Raw genomic sequence first — 26718 nt, forward strand, 5'->3', positions numbered from 1 at the left:
CCTGCACAGCAACATAGCATCGATTTATTTCATTGATGATTTCGTAACAAAAATTGACAATGTCATGTACATTGTGTTACAGTGTCTTTATACCAAGGTCAAGCGCAATCGATCTTTCCAGCTATGGAAAAATCATATAAGAATGGCCCCCTAGCGGCCGCATCCGTTACAAATTTCATATTTCGCCGAGTGTGTGAACTAGAAATACTACGTTCATATGACATTCTTATCCTTATTTAGGTCACGACACTATACCGCCGCCTAAGTATTTGCGATACCTTCAGTCATTTGACGAGTTTACATTAAATTCTCAGTGCGAAACAAATTTCGTTATTCGATCGTTTTCGGCAAAATAAAATGAATACATAAAGACCTACGACTGCACAAAAGGAGGGGACAGTATACGTACAGAATGGTCGACGATGTACTGGCTGTAGACGGCTGTATACCAGTGTCCACAAACTCTTGTCAAATGCACGTGCACCTCCGACACCTTATTGACCCATAGACACTAGAGAAAGGGTGTATGACTGAACCTACCAAAAAGACTTGGTCAATACTTAATTACTGCATGCAATCAACTGCTTGATTGTAAATTCGCTCAGTGTCTTAAAGGTATTTGGTTGGGATAAACAAAAACGATCATTTTGTTTGTAAACAAGCATTTCAGAAACCAGATAATTATGAAATATGGAATACCATTTTTTGTTTCGATTTGAGTTATTTTCAAGGATATTCTTTACATCAAATCCCCCTGTTTACTAAAGACAAGAACGCAATGTCATAATAACTTGGCCAGAACATAGGGCATAATCGATTCTTAAAGAATCTCTAATTACATTTCATAACTTAATGACCTTTTCTGGATTAAGTTGTATTGAGTGCGTTGTAATACACTGGCAATGTCTGGGAGAAACGTGAATTTCTATATATGAACTATGGTAACCCGACTTTAGCACTTTCTGTATTCTTCTTATTGTACCAGGTTACTTTTCCGAAAATTATTCCCAATCAATGAAGTGTATATCCCTGTAAACTAAGGTTTACTGTCACTGTGACAAAATTAATGTTGGAAATAACACAACTGAACTTTCTCATTTGTTTTGTGACTTCATAATTTATTAACACTGCAAACTTAAGACTTCCTATAATGTCGCCATACAATAAAAGAAACGGGTCAAAGTTCATAATTAACATAACAATATGCTGAAACCAGGAAAATATTGTGAACATTAGTGAAAATTTAAAACGGCTACAATAAAATATGTTTCTGCCTGCATAAATATTATGTCCTTTCCTTTCAAGCCAAGGGAAGCTAAGTTGGAGCGTTGTACGGGATGAATAAGCGATTTAATTATGGATAACCATAGTTATATTATATAACCCGGCATAGTTGAAGGGCAAGACTAAATAGAACATTCGTGTATATACAAATATATATATATACAGCAAACCTGTGTATGGTGGTCGCTCAATGGACCAAGAAAAAGTGACCACTATATGGAGGTGGCCTTTCTATAGAGGGTGGGTGTGGCATTACTTTCTGTGCAGGTGGTGCGCTAAGTGGTTAATTTAGGGAAAGATAAAAGCAATTATAAAATTCCATAACATAAATCTGTTAAAAAACATAGAACAGCTATTTAGTTTCTGAAAGCTTGTAATGCAGAATGTAAAATCAGTAAAAGTAGACTTATTTCGTGCTTGCCAGTCTGAGCATTTTTTGATAGAGGTCATTGAGAGTCAGATATATTGACCATTATATACAGGTTTTGTACCAAAATGGAGCAATTCCATGTGACCACTGACCACATAAGAGAGGTGGCTGTTCTGTAGAGGGCCTTTAACATGTAAAATGCCACGGGACTGCCACAAAGTGACCACTATAGAGAGGTGACCGCTCTGTAAGGGTGACCACTATGACAGGTTTGACTGTATATATATATATATATATATATATATATATATATATATATATATATATATATATATATATATATATATATATATATATATATATATATATATATATATATATATATATATATATATATATATATATATATATATATATATATATATATATATATATATATATATATATATATATATATATATATATATAAACAATGGAATAGTGAAATAATCAGTTAACCAGAGGATAAAACACTGTGATTGGTTGATTCCACTTGCATTAACATTAATTGGTGATTGTGCAATAAAAATTGATTTACCATTATGAAAACATAAGGCCGCCCTCTGTAGGGGACACGGCTGAAGGCTAGCACTCTCCAATTTTGTTCACATTTGCGACGTTTTGCTCAATAATTGGAAAAAGTGATTGGACAATGCGATGAAGTTTGATCATAGAACTTGATATAATTGCCCTAATTGAAACTATATAAGATTTTCTGAAACACACCAAAACAGAATGACTTGTAACGACGTACAATAGACCAAGCATTGGCTGACTGTCTTCACATATACACCCTGTTCGCATGCAAAAAAAAGAGTGTCAGAGGTCACAGTAGGGTTACAATTGACATGCACCCTGACATGAATTAAAGGATATATTTTTCTGTTTATTGACATGGTTATATGTCGTATGTCACATCAGTATGCTGTGCTCACTTTCTTGAAGTAAAAGGCATATAAAGCTCTAAAAATTATTTGTAAATTTACATTCGCCTTATACGGATTTGTACTTGAATATGCCACAATGTGCAGTGATAGACGAACTCCGTTCCGTTCTCGCCAGAATATAATAAAAAATGATCGCTTGAGGGCGCTCTCCAAGTTTAAAAACCCAGTCCATGACAGCATTTAAATTTTAAGCCCCTCATAATTATAAGTTATCTTCAAAACATTGTAAGGTGTGAATTGAAGTAAATAACATTGCTCTAAAATAACGCTTGAAGTATTTTGTTGAATGAAACAGCTGCTTCTTATGTGTTTGCATACTATGATTGATGTAGATAAGCAATTTGAGGAGACATATAAAACAGACTTCATTTTAATTATGCGGAAAAGGACGGTGAACTATCTGCCGAAATATTAGCATCTCTTGAGTATTTGTACGTTTGGTGTTACGACAGACTTTGTTCAATCATTACCTTACGAGTTAGCATTCACATAGGGCTTGTTCAAATCAATCCTTATGCGACCCTGTCGCATTTACACCAACTCTCACAATGTCGACCGATTCAAGATCCAGCTTTTTAAATCACCTGCTACAAATAAGTGGCAGAGGCTGGTTCCAATATAAAACAAGGCCAGGTAAAAGACCAGGTGAATGTGTGATCCTACAGAAGTTCAAATAAATGAAGCCTCAGTGATCTTGCTTGTCGCTGTTTCATATATTTCGCACTGTACACGCCAACAGAAAATGAAATCACAACACTACTAAAAGGTTGTAAAACTTGACAGTTAGTTTGCATTCGGGTAGCAGGTGAGTTAAAACTTGACGAAACCACATACATTTTGTGTTCCGTCATGTCACTAGCTCAATATAATCCAAACTCATCCTGATATGAGTGATGAAAAGAGGGGAGCTGCAACCTTTGACCTTTTTTGGATCATTTTTTTCACAATGCCGTTCCAGACTTGCTGTGTAGTGTGGTAACAGATTGACTCTATATAATCACGTGACGATGCTTTACAAATGTTTAAGATGACAGTAAATGCAAAAAGTTGCCTTGTATATTGTCAGTACGTTGGATACCCTTGTTTATACACGACTCAATTTTCTCACTACAACCTGAACCACCGACTTTGCAGTCTTAGAGCGCCCTCATATTGCAATTGTTAGCAAGTACAACCGATAACCTCATTCCCTGCCATATAAGAAATGACGCCATCGGTCACATCTTCACTTAGAGGTCTCTCACAACTTGTATTTATGAATTTGTAAAACTTAGGTCAGTAAAATAGCTGCATAAGCTTAAGTTTTCATATGACACAAGAAATACTCTAGAAGGTCATGTCTATGTACCAGGACTGTCGCCAAAATTCGAACTAAAATTTCATTTTGACAATATCTATTTAATATAAAAGACAGAGTCATATGCTAAAGGTGACCTTTTTTCGTAGTATTTTCCTCATAACAAGATATCTGTTACAAAATCGGTAGGTCGGTCAAAAAAGTAAACAAAGGAAGAAGTATAATAACCTTGAAATGAACCTATCTATTTTATAATTAAATGAAACAATGTGACATTGCAGTAAGCTTATAGATAGATAAACTCTTAAAAAGCAGATTTTTCTCATACTAATAGTCTTACTCTCGAGTAGGCTAAACCTTTTTGTGTTGAGAACAGCAAGCTTTCTCACTGACGCCATTTTGAAAATGTGGGTCGGAAAAATGTATTTCTTGTTTGAGGCCACACCGATAAAATAGGTAGGTCGGATCAAGGTAAACAGACAAACGGTGTCCCCCTTATTGTCACATTCATACTCACAACAAATGCATCGATGCAACATAGCTTATTGCTCGTCACAGCAAAAAGGTTCTGAAAATATACTTTTAACGTTACAGCTGCGGTCATGATATCAATCAATGAATAAGTTCCCGACAAAAAATTCAGAGACGGGCAGAAATACATCAATGCGTGATCAATTGTTCGTAATCATCATTCCGCATCCACCTTGGTGAAATAGGTGCTGTTCATGTGGTCACAGCGTCAATACAAGGTCACCAATCCGTCGATACTCTTCTAGAAGTGCAATGAAACCATTAATCGTGTCCGCTGAAGTGTTTTCTCTAAACGTTTTGTTGGCTGTGCAAAGTTGGAACGGTTCTCAAGCAGCAAACTACGACTAAATTGAAACAATCCCATAAAATTCGCTGTTTCCCCCCCCCCCCCCTACATACCAAGGTAAATCGAACACACTATCGTAGTTTTTTGTTCGCCCAGCAGAAGTGCTACCGGAAGTACAAATATAGGCGTCGAGCACACTCTCAGGCGGTGGCGGCGCTCCAGGGCAGCTTATACCACCGCGCATGCGCCACGTGTGACTACTCATAACACCTGGCGCACGAACTTTCTGTGACATCATGTTGACATGCTCCCCAATTTTATGCCAAACTATTGTATATGCCGAAATCAAACATGTTTTACATTGTTCTGTAATTTTTGTACATTAAATTATTGTGCTGTTTGAGTCATTGTGTTCACAGAACTGCTATAAATCACCACACATTAGCAAGCTTTGGCAATGGTGTAAGCATGCATTGAGGTAGTCGGATACCTGTCCGCTACCTTCATGGTGTTAGCCTCCAATTGAAGAGAACCGCCACTGCCATGAGTATGAGATGTTACACATTCGTGCTGTAAGGGATAATAATGACATTTGGTTTGAACAGAAGCAATAACCGCTTCCGAAAATGTGTGCTCGTCACAGGTCCCTCAACTATCTCCTTTTTGGTTTTTGAAGAGCCTCACATACATTACCTCAGTGTGTTCATTATTTGCTGTGTTACGGAAAACAAGCCTTAAAAAACACTTTGAGCGATTCGGTAGATCTTTCAAACGAGGCTATTCAACTTGTCAATGCTGACATAATGATAAATTGAGACAACAACTTCCCTTTGGAAAAATATCTGACAAAATCTGAATAGTTATGACTACAGCCCCTGGCCAGTGACAAGATCATAAGTTCAAAGGTGCCTTGCGGAAACACAACCAATCATTGAGGAGAACACCGCCTGGGAGCATGCAGCAGCCAGTGGTCATGGATCACGCATGCAAATTACAAAGAACCATGCAAGATATATATTATCCGAACTGTAATTTTTTTATAAATTTACCGGTAGTGCATAGTTTCTATGATAGAAAAAAACAAGACCAAAAATATATATTTATATATGTATATATACAACAGAAGGCAAAAGTGAAAGACGGGAAGAGTACACCGACTTGCTATCGATGCGTGCTGACGCTCTGACAACACGACTTCTGCACGTGACCGGATATGACGTAGGAAGGCCGCCGCTTGGTCGAAGATGGTGGACACAGCACGTGCAGAGAGGACGGACAGAAGCAGCCAGCCAGTACACATGTGAGACACTTAAGAAGGGCGTACACGCACACACGTGGAGCGAGAGACTAGGCGACACTAGAGCTGTGCTGGGGCGCTTGTAAGATCGGTTGCCTTTCCGACACGGGCCCTCACTTGATTTTTGGGAGAATTCCTCGCTAGAAAGAAATGAATAACAATAAATCTGGTTTTGAATGAAGATTCTTTGGAAATTTTCTAGAGGTAAATATATCCAGAGGCTAAGATTTTAAAGGTGACTTAACTGAATAGTATTCGCCGATTATTTTATGTCTAGTATCAAAGACAACTACAATGTAAAGCGTACAGTAAATATACTTAGAAGTCGACCTCGAAAAGAACGCCTGAGACCGGCGGCAAATTACTTTTTATCGAAAAGATAGTCTTATAATATTGATGAATTTCTGTAACAAATCTAAGGTTTTGTACGTGATGTTATTTGTACGTGATGTATTTAACATTAATAGGATGAAAGTTACAGAAATATTAATAATTATTACACATCTATGAAACAAACGACCATAACAATTAAAGTGGAGATATTTGTATCCAATATGCATGTGATGCTGTATGTACAGTGACACGGCCTTGAACCCCAAGATCACATTACAAAATAATGATTTCACTTGTTAGTTACTAAATGGACGTTACTTTCAGAAGGATTATGTTCTTTTGATCTGAGAAAATGAAATCGGTCGATTATATATTTTCCTCCTAAATGATGATTGTAAGTTTATAGAACTAAAGCGGAAAAAATCTTCCTACTGATGCCTTGCAAAACACTATAATAAATTCATTAACTTGTTTATTTGTTTACTGACATGATTTAGGCCTAGTTAATTTTCTTAAATTCAGAGCCAATTTGGTATTGGTACAAGTCAGAGCTGCGCTGACATCTAGAGGCGCCCTCTGCGGCAGAGAATAATGATGACCTTTGTTTTTATTTTGCTCACTGACTTTCTAAAGTTGCTCGTGACCAGGGCGGACAGCGAGTGACTTGATCCTATCAAAGTTATTTTAAGGTCCAAAAATGGAGAAAAGCAGTGGTTTTTAGGTGTCTGGTTCCACGGAAGACATGGTGGTGTTGTAGTTGCCAAGCATACCTGTCGACCGCATTCTGGTACTTCCAACGGCAGAGTAAGCACCGCTCTCGGCGCTCTTGGCGCAACACCCGAAGGCCTCCAAGAAGCCCTGGCGGAACCTCTTGTTCATGAAACAGTAGGTGATGGGGTTCACGCAGCAGGAAATGTAGGTGAGCAACTTCACGACAGCGGCGTCTAGCGGCGAGACAGAGGTCAGGGCGCCAAACCGATCGAATGCCAACCACATATTAAGACACCAGGTGGGCGTCCAGCACACGAAGAACAATACCACAACCACTATAAGCATCTTCACCACACGTCGCTTGGCGGCGTTGTTGGACGTACTCCTCGGAGCAGCTGTGCGGGTTTTCATGTTTTTGGATCCGCTGTCACCAGTTTTACCGTCGCCGTTGGCTGGTTTGCGAGAGCCGTTCTTTGTGCCTTCTTGATCTTAAGTACAGGAAGAAAAAACAAAATATATACGTTTGTTGTGAAAATACGGACATGCGCAGGAGAATTGGGATTTTTTTAAGAAACATGATTCTATCTGAAGAAAGATTTGTCCAACCAGAGTGCGACCTCCTGATAAAAAAACTAATTCTTTCCTACATTGTAAGGAAACTTTCACTTCTATACTATTCAATACCTTCAATTTTCAACTTGCCTGCAACATGAACATGTCACAGACAAGACTCTCACGTACAGGTGCAAACACTGTTCTCACTTGATCTGTTTCAGAGATTCGATCAATTATATTTTGTACAACAGTTGTCCATACAGTGCAATTTACAAGGGTTGACATCAAAACGGTCGAAAGAAAGGATGATTTTTATTATTGAGGTGACTGCGTAACTGCCTTTCAAATGTGGTTCTATTCACTGTGACTAACTGTTGACGTCAGGGTCAAATTTTAACTGATCTGTTGGATGCCAGGGATGGTACAGTCTTAGCATCATCGGCATTTCCCTAAGTATGAGAAACCTTGTTCCAGTACATTGCGCACGATCAAAACGCCCTGCCTCAAATTTGACATTCCGCACTAGAAGGTAATGGGGTCAAAATGGCGTCTTTCGACGTCGTCAGCAGCAATAATGGTTCACTTCACTTCAAAGATACCACTCTTACCTGATGCGGGCTGCTTTTCATATCTCATCCCCCGCCACAGCTCCAGAATGATGAGGGCGTACGCGATTATCATGACCAACAGTGGTATCGCCATCAGAACGGAGAACATCAAGGTCTACGGAAAGAAAAGATGGCGATGGTCAGGAACTGCTCGCTGGTAATAAAACTTGGGAGTGTCATCGCTAATTGTAAAGAACATACATGTAGTTTACATTTTATATAATTGAAAGAACCACTATACCCGCTCAGTCATGTGATCTTTGTGTGTGGCAGATGCTAGCATGTCAATATATCTTCGAACAAACCTGACACGGCTTTAGCTTTTGATTGCTGTTCGTCAATCGGAAAGCGTTAATTCTGAGGAATAGCCCCATTTATTCAGCATTATATGACGGAATTCAAGTTCGACAGGTTTCTTGCCTTTAGAGACAGTGTGTGGCAGTCGCCCAAAGACAGATATCGGTTACTCTTTCAGACATGAAGAACTACACAAACCATCCCTCTTTTCCTGGCCAATATTCCCATTTGTAGGAGCCGCGAGCCACTTCACCTAGCAGGTTATATCATTAAGTAATTTGATCGACTTGAACAAAACGATAATCAATTTGACGTCAGAAATTTGACCACCATCTCTTCCTGATTCCCTGCAGTAATAATCCATATCAGATAGTTTACTTGCACAAGCTGACCTCTGTCAGTCAATCTTGATTGTTTAAAAGTGCACGCATCAACGTAACGTCAGTCACGACAGGAGTGCGCTGTCATTGAATTTTTATCGACGTCCACACTGGCTCTTGTTCAAAGCGAGTAGCCAAACACGCGGCAAACAGCATCATCTGCTTCGGACACGTGTTTGTTGTAACGCCTGTTTCGTTTCATCTCAACTCTGATTGAAACCACCTATCAAAAATGTGTCAGTTGCTGAATGTTTACAGATATGCCGGCAGAGTGGATAATTATGTTTGGGGCTATCGTGTTACTCGGCCGACAGTGCCCGTTCATCGATCCTAGAGAAACTCGATACACCCGGACAAAACGGCTGCTTCATCAGAGCTGACAGGTGATTCCATTGCGGGCATGACTTTTCATTTTTCAAACTTTGGAAAAAAATAACAATCAGGGTTTTGAAACTCCCAGGGTGGTTAACTTTTCTCTATTACACTCATACCGACAGGTGGATTCCGATAGTTAAAGGTAAGTTGAGCTACACAAGGATGAAAATCGATATTGTAGCTGTCTTTGTAAGTCACGCGTATGTCATTTTTGTTGAGAGTTCCAAGTGACCGAGATATCGCCCACGCCTAGCTCTGCTTTGGTTTAAGGGGTAATATCTGCAACTTTTAATATTTTCATTAGTTTTATTCTGCTAAGCAAGTTCTCTTGCTTCTACTCACAGTACGTTGAAACGCACACTATCAACCTTGGAAAGCACAATGCACCCTGTGTAATATGTAATGTGGTTGTTGAAGAACTGGCGTTCTAGTCCCATGCTGAATCCAGCCTGAGCCTTTAAGGTAGAACGCACCTCGGGGACAGACATTCGGACTCTCAAACTTTTACAATTCTCTTCTGATATACCACATGCGGGGTTCATTTTAAAGCTCTCGGTGAAAGAAAACTTTTCACCGGCCTAGTTTTTCGAAATTCGAAAATTTTTATTTTTCTCCATAGAGCTACTAACACAGGGATGGCGGCCATTTTGAAATTCTAATATCTGTAAATCTTGGGTAATTTGTTTCTCTATTACCAAAATTTGCACGGTGACCCCCTATTTTTATTCTTGATTTTGAAAGAGAATGATTGAAAGATTGAAAGTTTAAGTCGTTAAGTTTCGAGGTGCATACTACCTTAATTGAAACATTGCCATTACGAAACGCACTGAGTGTATTGACATGTCGAAGGCTAGGTATTTCCTCGTGATTTGGGGGGCAGAACATGAAACTCTCCGTGACAAAAAGCTAGAAAAAATCCTGGCAAATAGCTGAGCCTAAGGTCTCTCGTAAATAGAGCCTTAAAGTCTATGTCAAACTGACAATTTAAAAACACGTCTTCGTACTATTTCACCATCGTGTCCTTTTCGTGACAAAAATCAATTACTTTATTGACGTTTATTGATATTGCTGCATGTCATTACCAATATTATCGGGTAATACCATACAGCAGTATCTCACAGCAATTTATGATTTTTATTACGTATTTATGCGTCCAGTCAAATTCCAATATTGTATTTCTACGCAATACCGTCATACAAGCGGGTTTTATACATGTTCGAAGATCGATTACTGACTGTGTAGATCTATACTTATTTATTTTTAATTGTCATTAATACGCAAAAAATTCCCACTAAAGGTTTCAGTACGGTTATATTATGTATGTACTTTAAACACACAATATTCATTCCACATTGTAGTCACCTTTAATCACCACCCCTGTTGGGAAAGGCAAAGTGCGCTTCATTATTTCCCACTTATAATAACAAAGAGTTACTCATTCCATTTCATGTCTCAATTTTTCATATGGCGATATTTTCTGACAAAAGACTTTATGGCTTTCGACCTACTACTTCATGGAGATAAATATGTCGACAGTTTGACGTATTGCTGTATCAAAACAAACACCATGGACTATGTATGACATCAGTGTCCACGATGAGGGAGTGAACGACATTTTTCGAGACTATGCAAATTGCGGACATTTTGTGAAAGGCAACTTACTATGTATATCTTGTTGAACAGTGGGCTCGGCCAGTCTTCGCGGCATTTGTACGTGTGTGGTTTTGGCATCTCTGTCAGTTTGGTGTAGTAAGCTGTAGGTATGAAGAGGACGAAGCCCGCCACCCACACTCCGGCAATCATCTTGTACGCATGCGCCTTTGTCTGCCATCCACGCGAGGTCAGGGGTCGACAAATGGCGAAATAGCGCTCCATTGAAATGGTGACCATGGTCCACACAGATACAAACACTGTGATTACTGAAAATAAAAAGTACGGAAAATGTGAATAAAATTGTCAATTTCACCGGCAAAGAGTTCAATTTGCTAATAAAACGGGGCTGTAGGGAACCGCTCGGTACATCAGTCCGGTAATTATAGCGCCTTCACGTGACGAGGAAACAGTTTCCATGGTTACACATCCCGTAGTTTCATGTCGGAATAAATTGATAATAGCATCCTCATCAAATGAGATTTTGCGGCTCACACCTTCCTGAAAGATAGTTTTTAAAGAATTAAATGACAATTATACTACAATATTGATTCACAGCGTGCAGGCATGAGCGGGTTTTTCAATCACATAAAGTCGCCAACATTTACAGGACACAGAGTACAAAAGAGAGTCCCGCGCTTAATGAGAAACGATCAGCACCTCTTCAAAACATATTAGTGGACTCAACATGGAAGAGAAAGCAGCTTCTTGGTCAACGCTTTTCCACCTCATAAAGTCCGTCCACGTTTAAGTGTTCATGGGCTATTATTACTTCGTTCATACAGGCAAAAATTGAAACGTTTCAGCGACTTTATTTGTGATTTGTAAACACAGGGGATTAATAGTTTGGGTCCGCTCGTGTCCATACTCACAAAATTAAGCCATTGTTTTGATATTTAAGACGTCTTAATGCGCCCTCTCGAGTTCAAAAGGTATGGCCAAGCATACTGCGTAACAAGATGGCTGAAACGAACGACGTCGTACTGGCTGTAAAGAATGTGAAAGAGGCTCCCCACCGAACTATCCAAAATGTTTTTGTGTCGAGTTTGTGTTTTATTCGTTTCTAAATTGTGTTCCTACATTCTTATCCGATTGTTGTGTTAATAAAAATGTTTGTTTCGCCTCGCCATAAGCTTTCCTCACACAAACAAAACATTACCGTCCACACTAATCCAAACTCCCCACAAATATCCGAGGCGAAACAAACATTTTTATTAACACAAACAATCGGATAAGAATGTAGGAACACATTTTAAAACGAATCAAACACAAACTTAATGACTCAATCGAATATTTTTGTTCCCAATTAATAAATCATATAGACAATCTCAATTCTCGGTTTATGGCAATTTTTGTCGACTGATAAAAGTCTTTTCATCTTCAACATTCCATTCTAATTTCACCTACGGTATATAATATCCTAACCTCCTGTGACTTTCCTTCTAAACGTTGATTTGCCTTGTGCACCAAAGAGATGCTGTATTTTATGCCAAATGAAAAAATATGTGAAGATATAACCATGTATCAGTCAGTACGGCAGGCGAAACCCGGACGGCCATACCGATTGGAGACAGAGCAGAGTAGATCGAAACGCAAACGGGTGTTATTACAGGAAAGGCGGTGACTTATTTTACTGCTGAATAAAATGCTGTCTCTGGTTGTGTAAGTCTGTTGATCGAAATATATATTTTGTTCCCAGTTGATTAATCATGGGGGATGGCAGTCTCGATCTCCCCTTTATGGTTCGATATTTACTGACTCGTTCCCTCTCATTTTTGTCAATCAATGAAAGCATTTTCGTCTTCCATATTCAATATTACTTTGACCGATGTTACATCCTGACCTATACTGTCATTAGTTTTGACCAACGTACAAAGATATTGCCCATGCGTCCGGCTGATGAGATGTTTTGCAAAACGGTGAAGAAATGGGGGCCCGGGAGACATCGATGTCAGTCTTTCCGGACTGTTTACATGTAGCTAATAGGGGATATCAAAGGAGATGATCAGTTAGTTGAATAAAACATAACTTTTCGGACTTATTTTATGTCAATTTTGTCAATGTCGGACTTTTGATTCAAGAGAAACCAGAATCACCTACAGAGATGTCTGTATTAAACACGACGAACAATTGGGAATAGTTTGTTATGCTACTGTCGGTCTCAGTCGTGGTGTCTCTCCCATAAAATTTCGAAGCTATAGGTCTACACTTGTCGTTTCGATTCACAGGTAGCGGTACATCGATGACCAGATATTGTACTGTTCTTAAAACTAGTCTAAGCAATTTTACGACACTGCACTATTTGCCATCGTGTCTCCCCGTGAACGTCCTTGAATCTATGGACGTGACCATTGTTTTACTGCGCCCATTAGAGTGTAAACCCCTGTTCGTTACCAGCAGAATACTTTTTAAAGTTCTGTACATCAGTGTACACTGTGTGTATAAGCCCTAAACCTAGTTTAATTCAATTATGGAAAGGTATTAAAGAATAAAGGGTCGTTACAGTTGCTAAAATTGCGAGAAAAACGGCACTTTTTACTCAAATAGTCCTATTCACAAGCTCTATTGTTTTAAATCACGTCCATGGTGTGCTGTTGATTTTCATTCTTTCGTGCAATTTCATTCGCTTGAAGCAATTATCCTTTCATTTGACTGCTCTGTGGGACTCTTCTGAATATGTGTTTTGGATAAAAAGAACTCTACAGTGAAAGACATAAACTTCGACGGTGATAGGTATACAATATCGGTTCTCGACGGTGATAGGTATACAATATCGGTTCGATGTGTGAAGATATACAGATTACAAGTTATTTTAGAAGTTCTCAAAACCAGTAAAAATAATTCTGCGCGCCACTTATTGATAATTTCTTCTTGTGAACGTCCTTGAATCCGTGACCGCGACCATTGTTTTCGAAGTGTTCGACGGTGGATGATCGGTAGATTAATGAAGATATATGTTACTGAACTATCGTGTGATTGTTTAATAGCATGGTTAGGTAATAGACGGTGTAGTCTGTAGAGGCGATACGGCGAAATTCCACGGCCCAAGGGAGCGTACATCGCATGGTTTCTTACAACGAACCATAGACAGAGCCGTCGGTTTCCATAGCTACTACGTGAAATCCGGCCTCACCGATGTCCCGGGCCGATGTCCCTGTCCTGATTCGGAGAACAACTTTCAAGCTGCGTGTTGAGGTTCAGATGTCCGATTTTTTCATATTCAAAAGGCTTATTGATTTACAGAGAACGCCCGTCTTGTTTTTAGCTTTAACTTAGCGCAAGATGGCAATTGAAAATTCAAAGCCAAATAGCCAGTGGGAAAAAAATAGACGACTCGCTCTCACCAGCGGTCGAGGTCGCAATGAAAAAAAAATCGAAGTCTCTGAAATCGGTATCATTGCTCCGCCATGTTTATTGTTGGTTGTACGGCCAGTTTAAAGTCACAGACTTTCTTCAAGGTAAAGTTCATATAATTGCCATACCGCGAAGTTCCCTGTGCATTTCAATATGTCTATTTGGAAGCAAAAGCGCCACGGACATTCGATCGATGGTGATGAACTTTCTCCAGGGCGTGACATGTCACCAGTTACGAACTGTACCGGTTTTCGATACGAAATATGCAATATATTATCAGCGTTGTTCACGTTGTGTTTTGAGTTTGATATTGAATATAACAGGAAAACACTAACGATTAGAGTGACGATAGAGACCATGACCGATACGGAAAAATTGACATCAACTACTTGCATTGAGCAGTGACCTGAAACTTCAGACTGATATATAAATGTCGACAATATAAAACATTGAAATGCCGGAGAGAGAGAGGGAGAGAGAGGTTTACACGGTCGCGAACTGATTATACTCTTTCGGATATGACTTCGGTGTAGACGATACACAGACATCGAAAATGTACACCTACTTTCCAGAAATTCGACTAATCTTATAATAAAGAGTGGAACAAATCCAAAAGTGTTGGTGGAAGTAAATCTTCAGATGTTGGTTTTCTAAAGTTAGATAATACTTACAGAAATATGGTCGTCATAGTCTTCTTTTAAAAACTATTATCTTCAACACCACGTTTCTTATGATCGGTGATGTCATTTTTTATTATTTTTACAAACTTTCAATGCATCAAACGCTATAAGACTATCTCATCTGCCTGTCAAGGAGTTACAATATATTTCCAAGGGCTGGCACACGATGTCAACTTACGTGTCGGAGTTGGCAGTCTCACAGATTGTTCCGTTTGAAATCGCGGCCACTTTGATTTTGATGTGACACCAACGTGCGTTTGAGGTTTTTTTGTTACGAAATTTGTCGACCTCACAAAATTTCACAGTCCATGCTTTGAAGCAGTCTCAACATGGCAAAATGTCTCGCTTAAATTTCATCCTCGTCGTTCCAAATTAAATTCGACCACTAAATTATTTCGGCAGTTTTAATTTCCTATTAATTCGACGTTTTTCAAATCGTAATGAATTTTTTCTGGTCGAATTGATAGGGTTTTTGGTATCAAGCTTATCTCTTCGTCGGACCAGTATACCGCGAGATGTAGTACTGTGTTCGGCAGCCATGGCGAAAGTGAATATTGTATATTGGTTGTTGTTTGTTTTATGTTACAAATACCTGTCGCGTGAGGGCGTTTGAAACGCTTCTGAAGCGGCTCAGTCTGTCCACACAGCGATTTGCGGATAGAGTTAATCCCTACAACGGCTCTGGTCGGGCCGACTAAACCGTCTCAAATCTGAAACGCTTCAGAACCATTTCGGAGTGTCCACACATAACTTTCTGTGTCAGTATTGGCCCAGAACCGTTTCAAAGACGTTTCAATGGCCTGTGTATGAACGGCATACATGATGGCCCCTGTTCTCTATCAATATTTAGAACTATGATTTGTGACTTGAGACTGTTATGCAATAAAAGCACATGACGCGCTTTCCGTTGTTTTTGATAGTACAGAATTGATCGACCACAATATAACTGCGGGTATAAGTGTACAAGTCGCGCAGGTTTTCAGTGAGCCTGTACATTCAATGGATTTACACAGTTGAATAAGGAACTCCAACATAGTAAGTCTCCCTTATTCATTGCACGGTCCCTCCACAAACCGTGTTCATTGCCTTTGCATGAGCCACTAGATCATCTCTACCTTTTCGGTACATATCGGATGAGCTCTCCAACATTGACCGCTTGCAGCGCGCTTCTGGGCAACGATAGCGAAAACATTGAAGTTACGGTCTGTAAATAAAATAAAATTAACGAGTCTGCGGCAAATAGTCTGGTTACATGTATGCCTCGAATTGCGAGAATTTATCAAAGTCATCGCTACCGATATATAGCTTTCTTTCTCGAATCTTAAGTATTAGCGGAGATTTTATTGCATTTTTTTTTCTCGCCAGCGCTTGCAGCTCACAAATGAAAAGATAGGAGTACTTTAAAACGGCACCGAGTAACCAAACATTATTAAGTTGCATACGTCTCCCTTACCGCATCCGATTTGTATCATTCGCTGAAAACCGTCAAAGTGACGTCCAGGGAAGGCCAGATCCGCTGTTCCATGTAATTATCAAGTATACGAGATATTTCTCGGGTGTCGTATCTCATCAGACTCGTAAGATCATTGCAACTAATACTGATAATAATGATTTAGCTGTTGCATTCTTGGATATCCGGTTTTCACGAACGAGTAGATTGAAAACTACGTCATTACCGGACCATGCCATATTTTGGTTGTGGAGTCCCCAGAAAGCGTAGAGATAGCTATGGTCGCCATTGCAAGTTTCTTTCAGCATTCATTCGATGTACTATACTATAAACACGATTTGAACTAATTCGGGATAGTTGGATGGTGAAGTAATGTCGATATAATCTACAAATATAATCTCATCTGCTTTTCGTTTTATATTACACACTTGTTTTATATGAGTAATTTGCGATATTGCAACATTCAGCAATATGGAACCTAACAATTTTGAAAAATTTGAAAAATATGATGAAAATCAAATTATCTCAAATTAGTTCCAATCATGTCTATATTGGTTATTTTTACAGTGGGTAACAGTAGGTAGACATGTAGTTTAGTATCGAAACGCATTGCATCGCATTGCTTGCTTAATTATAAACGGTATAAGAACAGGAAAGAACGTAATATATATTCCGTGTAACTTGTTCTTGTTTGTAATATGGTAACCATACTTCGAGCAAAAATGTTCAATCAAAAGTACAAGCAACCAAACGAGGCGTTTTCCGCACGTGGCTCATGTCATTTCTTGGAAAGGGGCTAGCTTTCTGGGTACGGCTGCGTTAGTGTAATAACGATGTAGTTTACATGATATGTTCTCGATACGGGAAAACACTTAGTATGTTGCCGGGAGCCAGCACTCCTCGGATACGTAACTCGGTCTTATAACACAAATCACAAGGGGACGTATCAGCAAGTGGCCCCTGGGTTCCCGACGGCGAAAAAAAAGTGCAATTTCGACTCACCTTGTACATACGGCAGAATGCGGCAAAATCCAGCCCCGAAGATGAAGTTCTGCAGGATGGCTCCGACGATGGTGATAGGCATGCAAAACAGCGCAAACAGCAAATCACTGACTGAGAGACTCAACAGGAATATGTTGGTGACAGTTCGCATCCTCTTGTTCTGTACGAGGGTCACAATGACGAGTATATTCCCTACCACGGCGAGGAGAAATATGAGCGAGTACAACACAAGCGACAAGCGTTCATCCATGGCCGCGTTCGGCGCCACCAGCCCGCCGGACCCGTCGTCGGTGGCGTTATCCGGTGCACAGACATCGTCGTTCATCGTGAAGTTGCACCCCGCGTTCGTCTCCGCCATCGTTTCGGCAGTCCTGCTACTATTACCGGCACAGAATTCCGACAACAACTTGGCGCAGACACTTCCGAGCTTGTCGGCTGCCGTCGACAGCGTTAATTCCGCGGGAAGCGGGCGGGTCCCTAGCTCTGTTGCGTTTTCGGCTTGGTCGCCCATGACGTCCGTCAAACGAATAGGCGAGGCCAGCGAAATGTTCCGCCCGTCTCGTTGCTACCACAGTGAGAGACTCTTCTGGAATTCTAGACGCAGATACTGTATGTCTTCACTTTCCGTTTAGGTGTCAGTCAAGCCCTACAACATTGGAAAAAGGGAAAGTTTGTGTTAAAGAAAACCCTGTTGAACCATTTGTCAGTGAACGATGGCCGACGGTGAGCGACTGAGGGAACTGCAGTTGCGCTGAAAGTAAATTTATCCACCAGCATAACGATAGATATAAGATTACCTGTCGACGCAATACTAACGTCTTTACAGATGAGTGCCCTCTATTCGATTGTCATCTCTTCAACTGTCAAATTTTCCACATCTGACCTGCCCCCACGACACTCACTGTTTACCCCTCTTCGCACGTCTGACAGATCAAATAAGACATTGAAAGACGCCCGTGTTCAATCGAGCATAGAATTAATTAAACGCCCATGAAATATGTATGTCAAGTTTCGATCGAGAGCAGATAATATTCTGCTGGCTACCCTCAGGTCGGCGGGCAAAGCACGTAATAATTATCAACTGGTGAAGAAGCAGAGTGATTGGATGGATTAATGAAGTGACTTTAAGTTATCCAGTTTTCCTTGAAAGTGAAGTGAACGGGTCGAGGATCGCGAGAGCGGCGGAAATGGTGGACGCATCCGTGAAGAAGACTTTGCAATCACGTACATATGTACCGACAGATCGGCATGGATTCCCTTCGACGTTCACTTGTTGAGTTACCCGATGAATTGAGGAGAGAAGGGATATGAATATCAAGAATACCAGAAAGGCGAAGTACACTTTTCGTCAACTCGAGGCTGAGAGCTCGCATCCGAGGAGCTCGGAGCTGTCACCGACACTGATGACTCGGCCCAGTTGTTCGCAAATCGTTACCGAGCCAGTTGTCTGGCAATTTACCGAAGAACGCCAGACCACCTTCCAGAGCTCATCATTCCGACTCTTTGGCCGCCCGGATACGAGCGAGAAGTCTCCGGGGTGATTTACTCGTCACGTGACAAATGACGCCGGATTGTGACGTCACATAACTCGTTACGGTGAGATCGCTATCTCCCATACCTCGTCCTATATACGCTACAGGAATAAAGTTCATGCGGGGTAAATGAATAATTTTAGTAACAAAGCTGTCAATGTTACGAAAGCCATACAAGATTCAATCTTGCTTTATATTTTTCAGATAAAAATTGCGTTTGTGCCCAGAATACTGTGTTCAGAGAGACCGCGTTTAACAATTTAATACGAATATTGATGGTAGCGGACAGGAGTAATTATATGGACGTAAATTTGTGTCTAATTGCAATATAAATATACGAGATTTGTGTTAAACTTTAAATTGCGGGACAAATCATGAAATATTATTTAAGAGAAGCGTAAATATTAATATAAGTGCCTGTGATTAATACATTTCGTTCAATTGTGCTGCGATAACGCTGCCCACGCCGACACAAAAATGGTCGACAGAGTAGAACTATCCAATCTGAGTTTAATGCATTCGCTATGATTACGGTGCTCTTTTCTCTCAGTGTTTGTAAAGACGCTTTCCGTGTAGCGAGCTGACTGAACGTGAGAACAACCGGCCAGACCTTGGGGTTTCGCGAAAAATGTGAAGAAAATTATGTAGTCATTGGTGCAGATTAGATATTACCCCGCTGTTCGGGTCATTTACTGTTTTTTCCTCTCGGTATATTGGGACACAATTATGCCACAGCAGGAATGTTATCAGATTTCTCAAAGCTGTTCTCTGACCACGGTGCAAAAAAAAAAACCACACTGTAACAGAGAAAATTTCGGCGTTTACTCTGTTAGGCTGAGAAGCCTATGCGAACGTACGGCAATGCCATACCGAGACTTGAATCAACCAGTCTTTAGACTACCTATTAAAAAGCACCGTCTCAATTCCAGAAAAAAAAACATTTGATACACAGCCTAATTACGAAATTCCAAGTCTTAGATGTAATCCCCAGGTTATAAACGAACTAACGAGTCTCGGTGCGTAGTCCGGGTCGTCTTGATCACGCGTCAGAGGATCATGAAATAAATTTGAAACAGAAGTAATAAGTTCGTTTTTCTTTGAAAAACAAGAGACACAGAATGAATGTCAGGGGAGCGACAGTCTGTAACGACGGCCTTAGATATTATGAAAGATGATAAATATAAATATATCTAAACTCTCACTAAACGATAATTAATGGCGTTAATAAACAGTCGCTTAATTAATTACATCGTAAAATAAATACTGACGACATATGCCGTAAGTTTAACATCGCGCAATCCATCATAGACATTAAATTATTGATCTGAAAGGCTAAAATCGATTAATTACGCTCGCTCGGTGAACAAGCTAAACTACGAACGCCTATTTCCAGCAAAAAGTGCTCCAGTTTTGTCACATCCCCTCGCCCATGTAAAAGATTAGATCTGAGACTTCATATTGGATTACGTCAACGTATGTGTGTGGGTGTTGTGTGTACATACATACATACATACATACATACATACATACATACATACATACATACATACATACATACATACATACATACATACATACATACATACATACATACATACATACATACATACATACATACATACATACATACATACATACATACATACATACATACATACATACATACATACATACATACATTGATATACTATTTCGAGGCAGTTACAACCAATGCACAGTCATTTTGCTCAATCATGGTATGATTCGTCTCCGTTTGTAGAAGATACTCGTTTAGAGCGAAAAGAAAAACACCACAGTAAAAGCGAAAAGTCTAAAAACGCATTAGAACTGTTCAGAGGCACAAAAGTTAAAGTTCAATTAGTTGTAACTTGTATTTTGATCAACTCCTAAAGTAATGACATCGCAATTCTACATGTAAGTTTTCAATTTGTCAATTCCATCGGCACATGTGTCATGCCCAGTGCTACTGTTTACAGCTGGACTTTCGTCCGGATCCGTGTATTCATTTGTCAACAATATCATTGCATCTGTTAACAATACGACGTTGTGGTTGCAAGGCCAATACTCTCGTATTTCAAAACACTTCAGAGAAATAAATAATAGAACGGGTTTGATTCCTAGAATACCAAAAATACCAAAATTTACAGCTTCTGTCCCCGCAGTCTGCGATAGTTGTGCTGCCCCTACCTTTTTTTATGCAATATCTTTGTGATTTTCTTTCAACTACAGTTCACGTTTCTTGCATTTTTAAGATAAACGGTATTCAGCTTGTCAACTCAGCGAGTGAATTCTGGTCCGGACTAGAATTCAAAGGTAAATAATAAGAGTGAATTACAGACGCTGTATTGACAAGCAAAATGTAGGCCCTTCAACATGTATTGGGGAGTAGAGCAAGAACTCACAATTTATGTACAAAGTTCAAATGATATAATAAGAAAGTGGCCGCTTCTAAGCAAATACATAGCAGTCTTTTAATAGATGTTGTGTACCGAAAGAAGACATTGTAATAAGCATGGTGAATCTTCCCCTCACTTGCAACCAAATGAAATTTAATCTTAAAATAGCACCGTCAACCCGCACACCCATGCACTGAGCTCGCCGAATTTTAAAAGGCGCGCATGGGTAACCCAAGAGCCTGTGAGATTACTCAGCTCACTGAAGGTCACCAGCTGAACTCAAGAGATTGGGAAAAGCCGAAATCGATTATGTCTTGTTGAATAATTGACTCGTGTGTCTTATTGAAGACCGAGTATTGACTTTGATTTGTTTTCTAATTTTTTCATCGCCACCACATTATCGACGAAGAAGATCTACTGTACCGAATACGACCAAAGGCTATCTCAGTCACGTGGACCGGCTTCATTAATATTTACGACGCTTTATTTGTACATCGAGATAATCTCCCTTCACATAAGATGGAATCTAGTTCACCCAGAACATGAGAATGAAAAATGGAGATCCACACGATGCCAGTGGGAATGTCTTCCAATACTACCATCACACGTGCACAAAGCTCTCTCTCTCTGAGTTAAACAGTGTTCATGAATATTAATGTACCAAGATAGTTATGTTGACCGAACACAATCGTTTATAAATTTAAAAAGCTAGTGATAAGTTTCCAATGGCATGACGCTGTTGCATTTGATAGAAATGGCGAAGAAGCAAAGAGGCGAATGAGGGCTTAGTGAGACAGACAGACAGACAGACAGACAGACAGACTTACAGACAGACAGACAGACAGACAGACAGACACGGAGACAGACAGTCCGATATGTTTACACAAATGGAACGGACTGAGACATGGATCCAAAGCTTCAGCAAGAGGGAAATCGAACTTCCCTGAATTTAAGTTAATAAATAAGTCATTTTCGCGTCTGATTTCAGCTGCCCTTTCACATCAACATACACACGTCACTGGCGCTATTTACGCCGTCGAAAATGTTGTTACTTTAACCAAGGTTACTCGCAAATATGAAATTGACCTTCAAATTTGCCATGATTGCAATCAAGGAAGCCTATCAGCTGATGATACTGGCAATGTACATCTCATACCAAGCAAGTGTCAGAGTCGAACGCTGTGATTGACTGAAGGCGTAATGAGAATTCTCTGCTTATACGATTCTGCCAACATGGATCTAGACTATCTCCATGCTGCCTATAAAAACAAGAAAGGAGTGGCGATGTTTGACTTAGCAATGCTTTCCTTTCCATTGTCATATTCCTAACGGAGACTTCCAATTTCACATTTACGATAGATACGAGATAGCAAATGAATGTCAGTTTCTGCAGATTCTGTCATGCACGTTTCAATTTCCAACAGTGAATAATAAGATGGCAAGCGACGACATAATTGAGTCAAAGACATTTATTAAGTTAAATACTCTCTAAGTTTACAAAGCGTCCGAATTTCTTTGGTAGCCGCGTGATGGACAAGAAGCAACGGAAAGGCCATTAAGTTTATGAGTGAAGGCTTTTCAGAAAGAGTTGCCATATTTTACACGAATGCACGTTTCCTGGTACTCGACCTGATTTTACGATCGTTAGCGGAGATACGAACTCAGCATGCACGTCGGTTTGCAAAGGAACCGCGCTGGAGATTGTTACACAATTAGAATTGTTAGACTTAAAACGAAATTGTGTGCAGTAAGATTTTTTCTCTCATTTGCAAGTGTTATTGATGGATGGACGAGAACTTGACATTGTGAAACGCTTCCCATAATACACTGCAGCCGACCTTTCCTGAAGATGTCATTGTGCTGTGGATCGTTGCTATGTTAAGGGTCTGTAGCTGTGACGTCTGTTGATTTCTGGAAAAGAGTTTTGTCATGTCAACTGTAAGTTCTTGTTCTTCTCCCTTTTGAGGATGGCGAAACACCCACTGTTTAGCTTATCACAACGAATTTATGTGTAAAACGCACTGTTTGTGTTTAGGTTGAATTCTAGTCCAGATTACAATACCAGACTTTACTTGTCAATAGCAATGCAGTCTACACATGTACGAGCTGAGTTGACAAGCTGAGTACTGGGTATCTAAACATGCTTGAGGGAGTGAAATAAGAAACGCTATTGCTGGTATAAACAGAGATAAAAATCATCACAAAGTTACAGCTGTGTACTTGCACTTTATGTGAAATGATACTATGAAACAAGTACATCACGTGACAAAATGGGACTCTTCCTCTGTAATTCACATCGAGTCGTGAAGGCAGTTGCAAAACAAGACGTCCTTTGTCACGAATAAATCCACTGGCGTAAAACAAACAACTGCCTGCGAGTTCCTTGCTTTCCGAAAAGTGGTTGTTGATGATTGTCTTGGCTTTCAGTAAGTTCCGCCACGGCGAATGCAAAAATATGATGATGGATTGAAAATGATGGATTGGACGACGAAGGTTAAGGACGGAGAAGATGGCGGCATCAAGGACGAAGGTGCATGATGATGATGATGATGATGATGATGATGATGATGATGATGATGATGATGATGAAGGCCGAGGAGACCACGGGAATGGTGATGGAAGTGGTAGCGGTGACCAAAATGTTGAATAATGGTTGTGTATATAAACTACGATCATTGTAATGCCAAAAACTATCATATTCTTACCGTCGTCGCTGTCTAAGTGAAAAAAAATGGCCAACCAGTTCGTCAGGCTTTCTCTCAAGATATCCGATCGATTTGTTCTATCGTAAGCAATCGCAGCGAATGAACTGTTTCGTTTTGGAATGTTTGTCTATACGAGTCACATCTGCGAGCGGCTCCGGCTTTCTCCTCGCTTCCGCTGGCTGCGTAGGCCCAGCATTGTACCTTTTACTAAAAGTGAAAAACTCTTTGAAATTCACCGACTCCTAGATTCCTAACTTGCTCCTTCGGGCGGTGTAATATCATCGCCGATTCATAAAGAGTTAATCGGAGAAAAATTATATGAAGTTCTTCCAGCCATTCGTACCTGACAGAATATCCGAGGAATATATTTACTTATTTATTCTGCACTGAGGTAAAGCAATGAAAGATGCACATGGAACGGTCGCGGAGAAAATCTCCGTAAATTGCTTTTCAAATATTAAGACGACCAACGGCTTGGATATCTCAAGCGTATTAGAAAAAGCGAATATAGCGCCTAAGGCGGTTTTTTTTCAGAAATTATTCAAATCAATGTAGGACAGGCCGATCTGTATAACAGCGTATGATGTTGGAGAGTGCGTGAGGGTTTTGTGACTTACTTGAATTGTAAACTGCTAGATTTTGTGGTTCGCGGTCAAAATGGCGGGGTTTTTTTTGCTTTTGGTGCAGTGCGTAGAAAAAACCCCTCAAACTATCATGAACAATGATTTAATCTTAATAATGCAACGAGGTGAACCGTTGTACTTGTAAGTTCTGGTCTGTTCTTTTCGTACGATTTTACGCTGCAAACAAAAACGAGAATAATTTGCTAGTGAATTTTGGAATCATAAAAAATCAACATACGTTACGACGTTTCTTTTTACTTAAAAGGGACATAGTCGTCGGAACTGCGCTCAAAGGTCGTATGGGACCCATACGTCCAATGTAAACACTGTATCCAAGGTAAGACGGTGATTGATGAAAGTTAAAACATGTCTGTCATAATCTACATCGTCTAATTTAAATGTTGCAGCTATGATGATGAGGTGTTTCTAGATATCGTGCACGAAATGCATTGTTTGTACACAAGAAACTCGCACAGGCGCAGTTCCGACGACCGTTTTCCTTTAAGATTGTTTTTGTTTCAGCAGCAACTTCGCTCGGAAGGGAAATCTTCAAGCAAATTCGTTTGCTTTTGCTACAATTGCAAAGTTTTGACAGAGGCTGAACTTGATTGGATATATTCCAAAAGCCTATCACACGCGTTGCTCGTGTGCAGTGAAAAGACAACTTCTCACACTCCTGGCTGCTGGGAGTGTGAGATGGACAGTGTGAGATAGAGGGATCTCTCATTCTACATAAGTCGAAAGTGATATATAACACAAGTGCTGGTTGGACAATATACGTTTTTTTTTACTAATACACCAGGAATATTAACCAAAAGCGCGATGTGTATTAAATGACCAAAACTACAGTGCCAGATTACAGGGCTGCCATGATTGTGGACAATAAGAGTCGTCGGTGACCTGTTTCCAGTGTGAATTTTAGTAGCACATTTTGTGGTTGTGTGAAAAAAGGATCTCCCCCCTAGTACCTGGGATAAGATTTCTCACACGAGTTGAAGATATTTTGTCTCGGTCGCCTGCAGCGCGTGTGAGACAAAATATACCCAGCTCGTGTGAGAAATCTCATCCCAAGTCCTATATACATGACGTGTCTGATTCTATCTCTCGCTCTTCTTCTTCTTCAAAATGCAGACGGAAATAAAGACGTCCTCGAGGCGATGTCTGTTGATTATGAGAACTAGAATGTATTGTAAAGCAACGCATAGTTTTATGTATTTTGCCCACGTGTAGGATTAGCCCACATACATAACGAACAGCCCAGTCTTTGTCTGACTGTGCATGTGTTTGTGAGGGCCAAATATCGCGTAATGTACCATATGTGGTGTTCGTAGAAAGGCTTTTCATATTTCTTTAAAATATTTGGTTACTTTTAGCTTGCGTTTGTTTACACCTATTCGATAATTAATGAATTCAGAAATGGTGTATTGTGCACAGTAAATGGTACCATATCAGCCGAAGGCATTTCGTTAGGTCACTAATTTGAATATTCAACGAACTTTTGTCAACGCATCGTCATAACGAGTACAGAGCTGGATCTTGGAACTATGCAAGATACAGACTACAATGCTTGACGAAGTGCTGATATGCGCCCTTTGCACGATTTGGACTCATTTTCATGATTAATTACTGTGGACACAATGATGTATATCTGTACCGAAATCGATGAAACTTGATACGTTTCTATATCATGCTAAGATGTTGCATGTAACATTTTTCATGTCAATTGACTACTAACTTGCAGACTTAATGAAGTCTTGGGATGAAATTCCAAATCGCCATAAATAAAAGGTATGTACGATTTCAAACGTTTAGTTAACCCGTACGTTTGAACAAGCGGAGCTTCCCCATCAACACTCTTTGTGGAGCGATGTGACATAAAACATTAAGATTCGCTGGAAACTGAAAGTGGGAAATAATGTTGACGAGATACATGTACATACACCGAGGCTTTAAGTCTGGGGTTTAAAAAACTGAAGGGATGATGCAGATTCGACGCACCAGAGTAGTTTCGTGTTC

General features: G+C 39.9%; 1 protein-coding gene across 4 annotated transcripts in view; it reads right to left on the reverse strand.

Moving 5' to 3' along the window:
- Window positions 1-2086: 2086 nt before the first annotated feature.
- LOC139130982 (cholecystokinin receptor type A-like) overlaps window positions 2087-26718 on the reverse strand; it is a 185442-nt gene continuing 160810 nt past the window's right edge. For all 4 annotated transcript variants that reach the window (XM_070696857.1, XM_070696860.1, XM_070696856.1 and 1 more), the window contains 5 exons: window positions 17447-18092; window positions 10973-11229; window positions 8259-8373; window positions 7155-7583; window positions 2087-6191 (listed from right to left, as the gene is read on the reverse strand). In XM_070696857.1, the coding sequence (XP_070552958.1) occupies window positions 6112-6191; window positions 7155-7583; window positions 8259-8373; window positions 10973-11229; window positions 17447-17957 (1392 nt within the window). In that variant the 5' untranslated portion in view covers window positions 17958-18092 and the 3' untranslated portion in view covers window positions 2087-6111. The remainder of the gene's footprint in view (window positions 6192-7154; window positions 7584-8258; window positions 8374-10972; window positions 11230-17446; window positions 18093-26718) is intronic.

Source organism: Ptychodera flava, chromosome 4, assembly GCF_041260155.1.
Source record: "Ptychodera flava strain L36383 chromosome 4, AS_Pfla_20210202, whole genome shotgun sequence".
In the NCBI taxonomy this organism is placed as follows: Eukaryota; Metazoa; Hemichordata; class Enteropneusta; family Ptychoderidae; genus Ptychodera; species Ptychodera flava.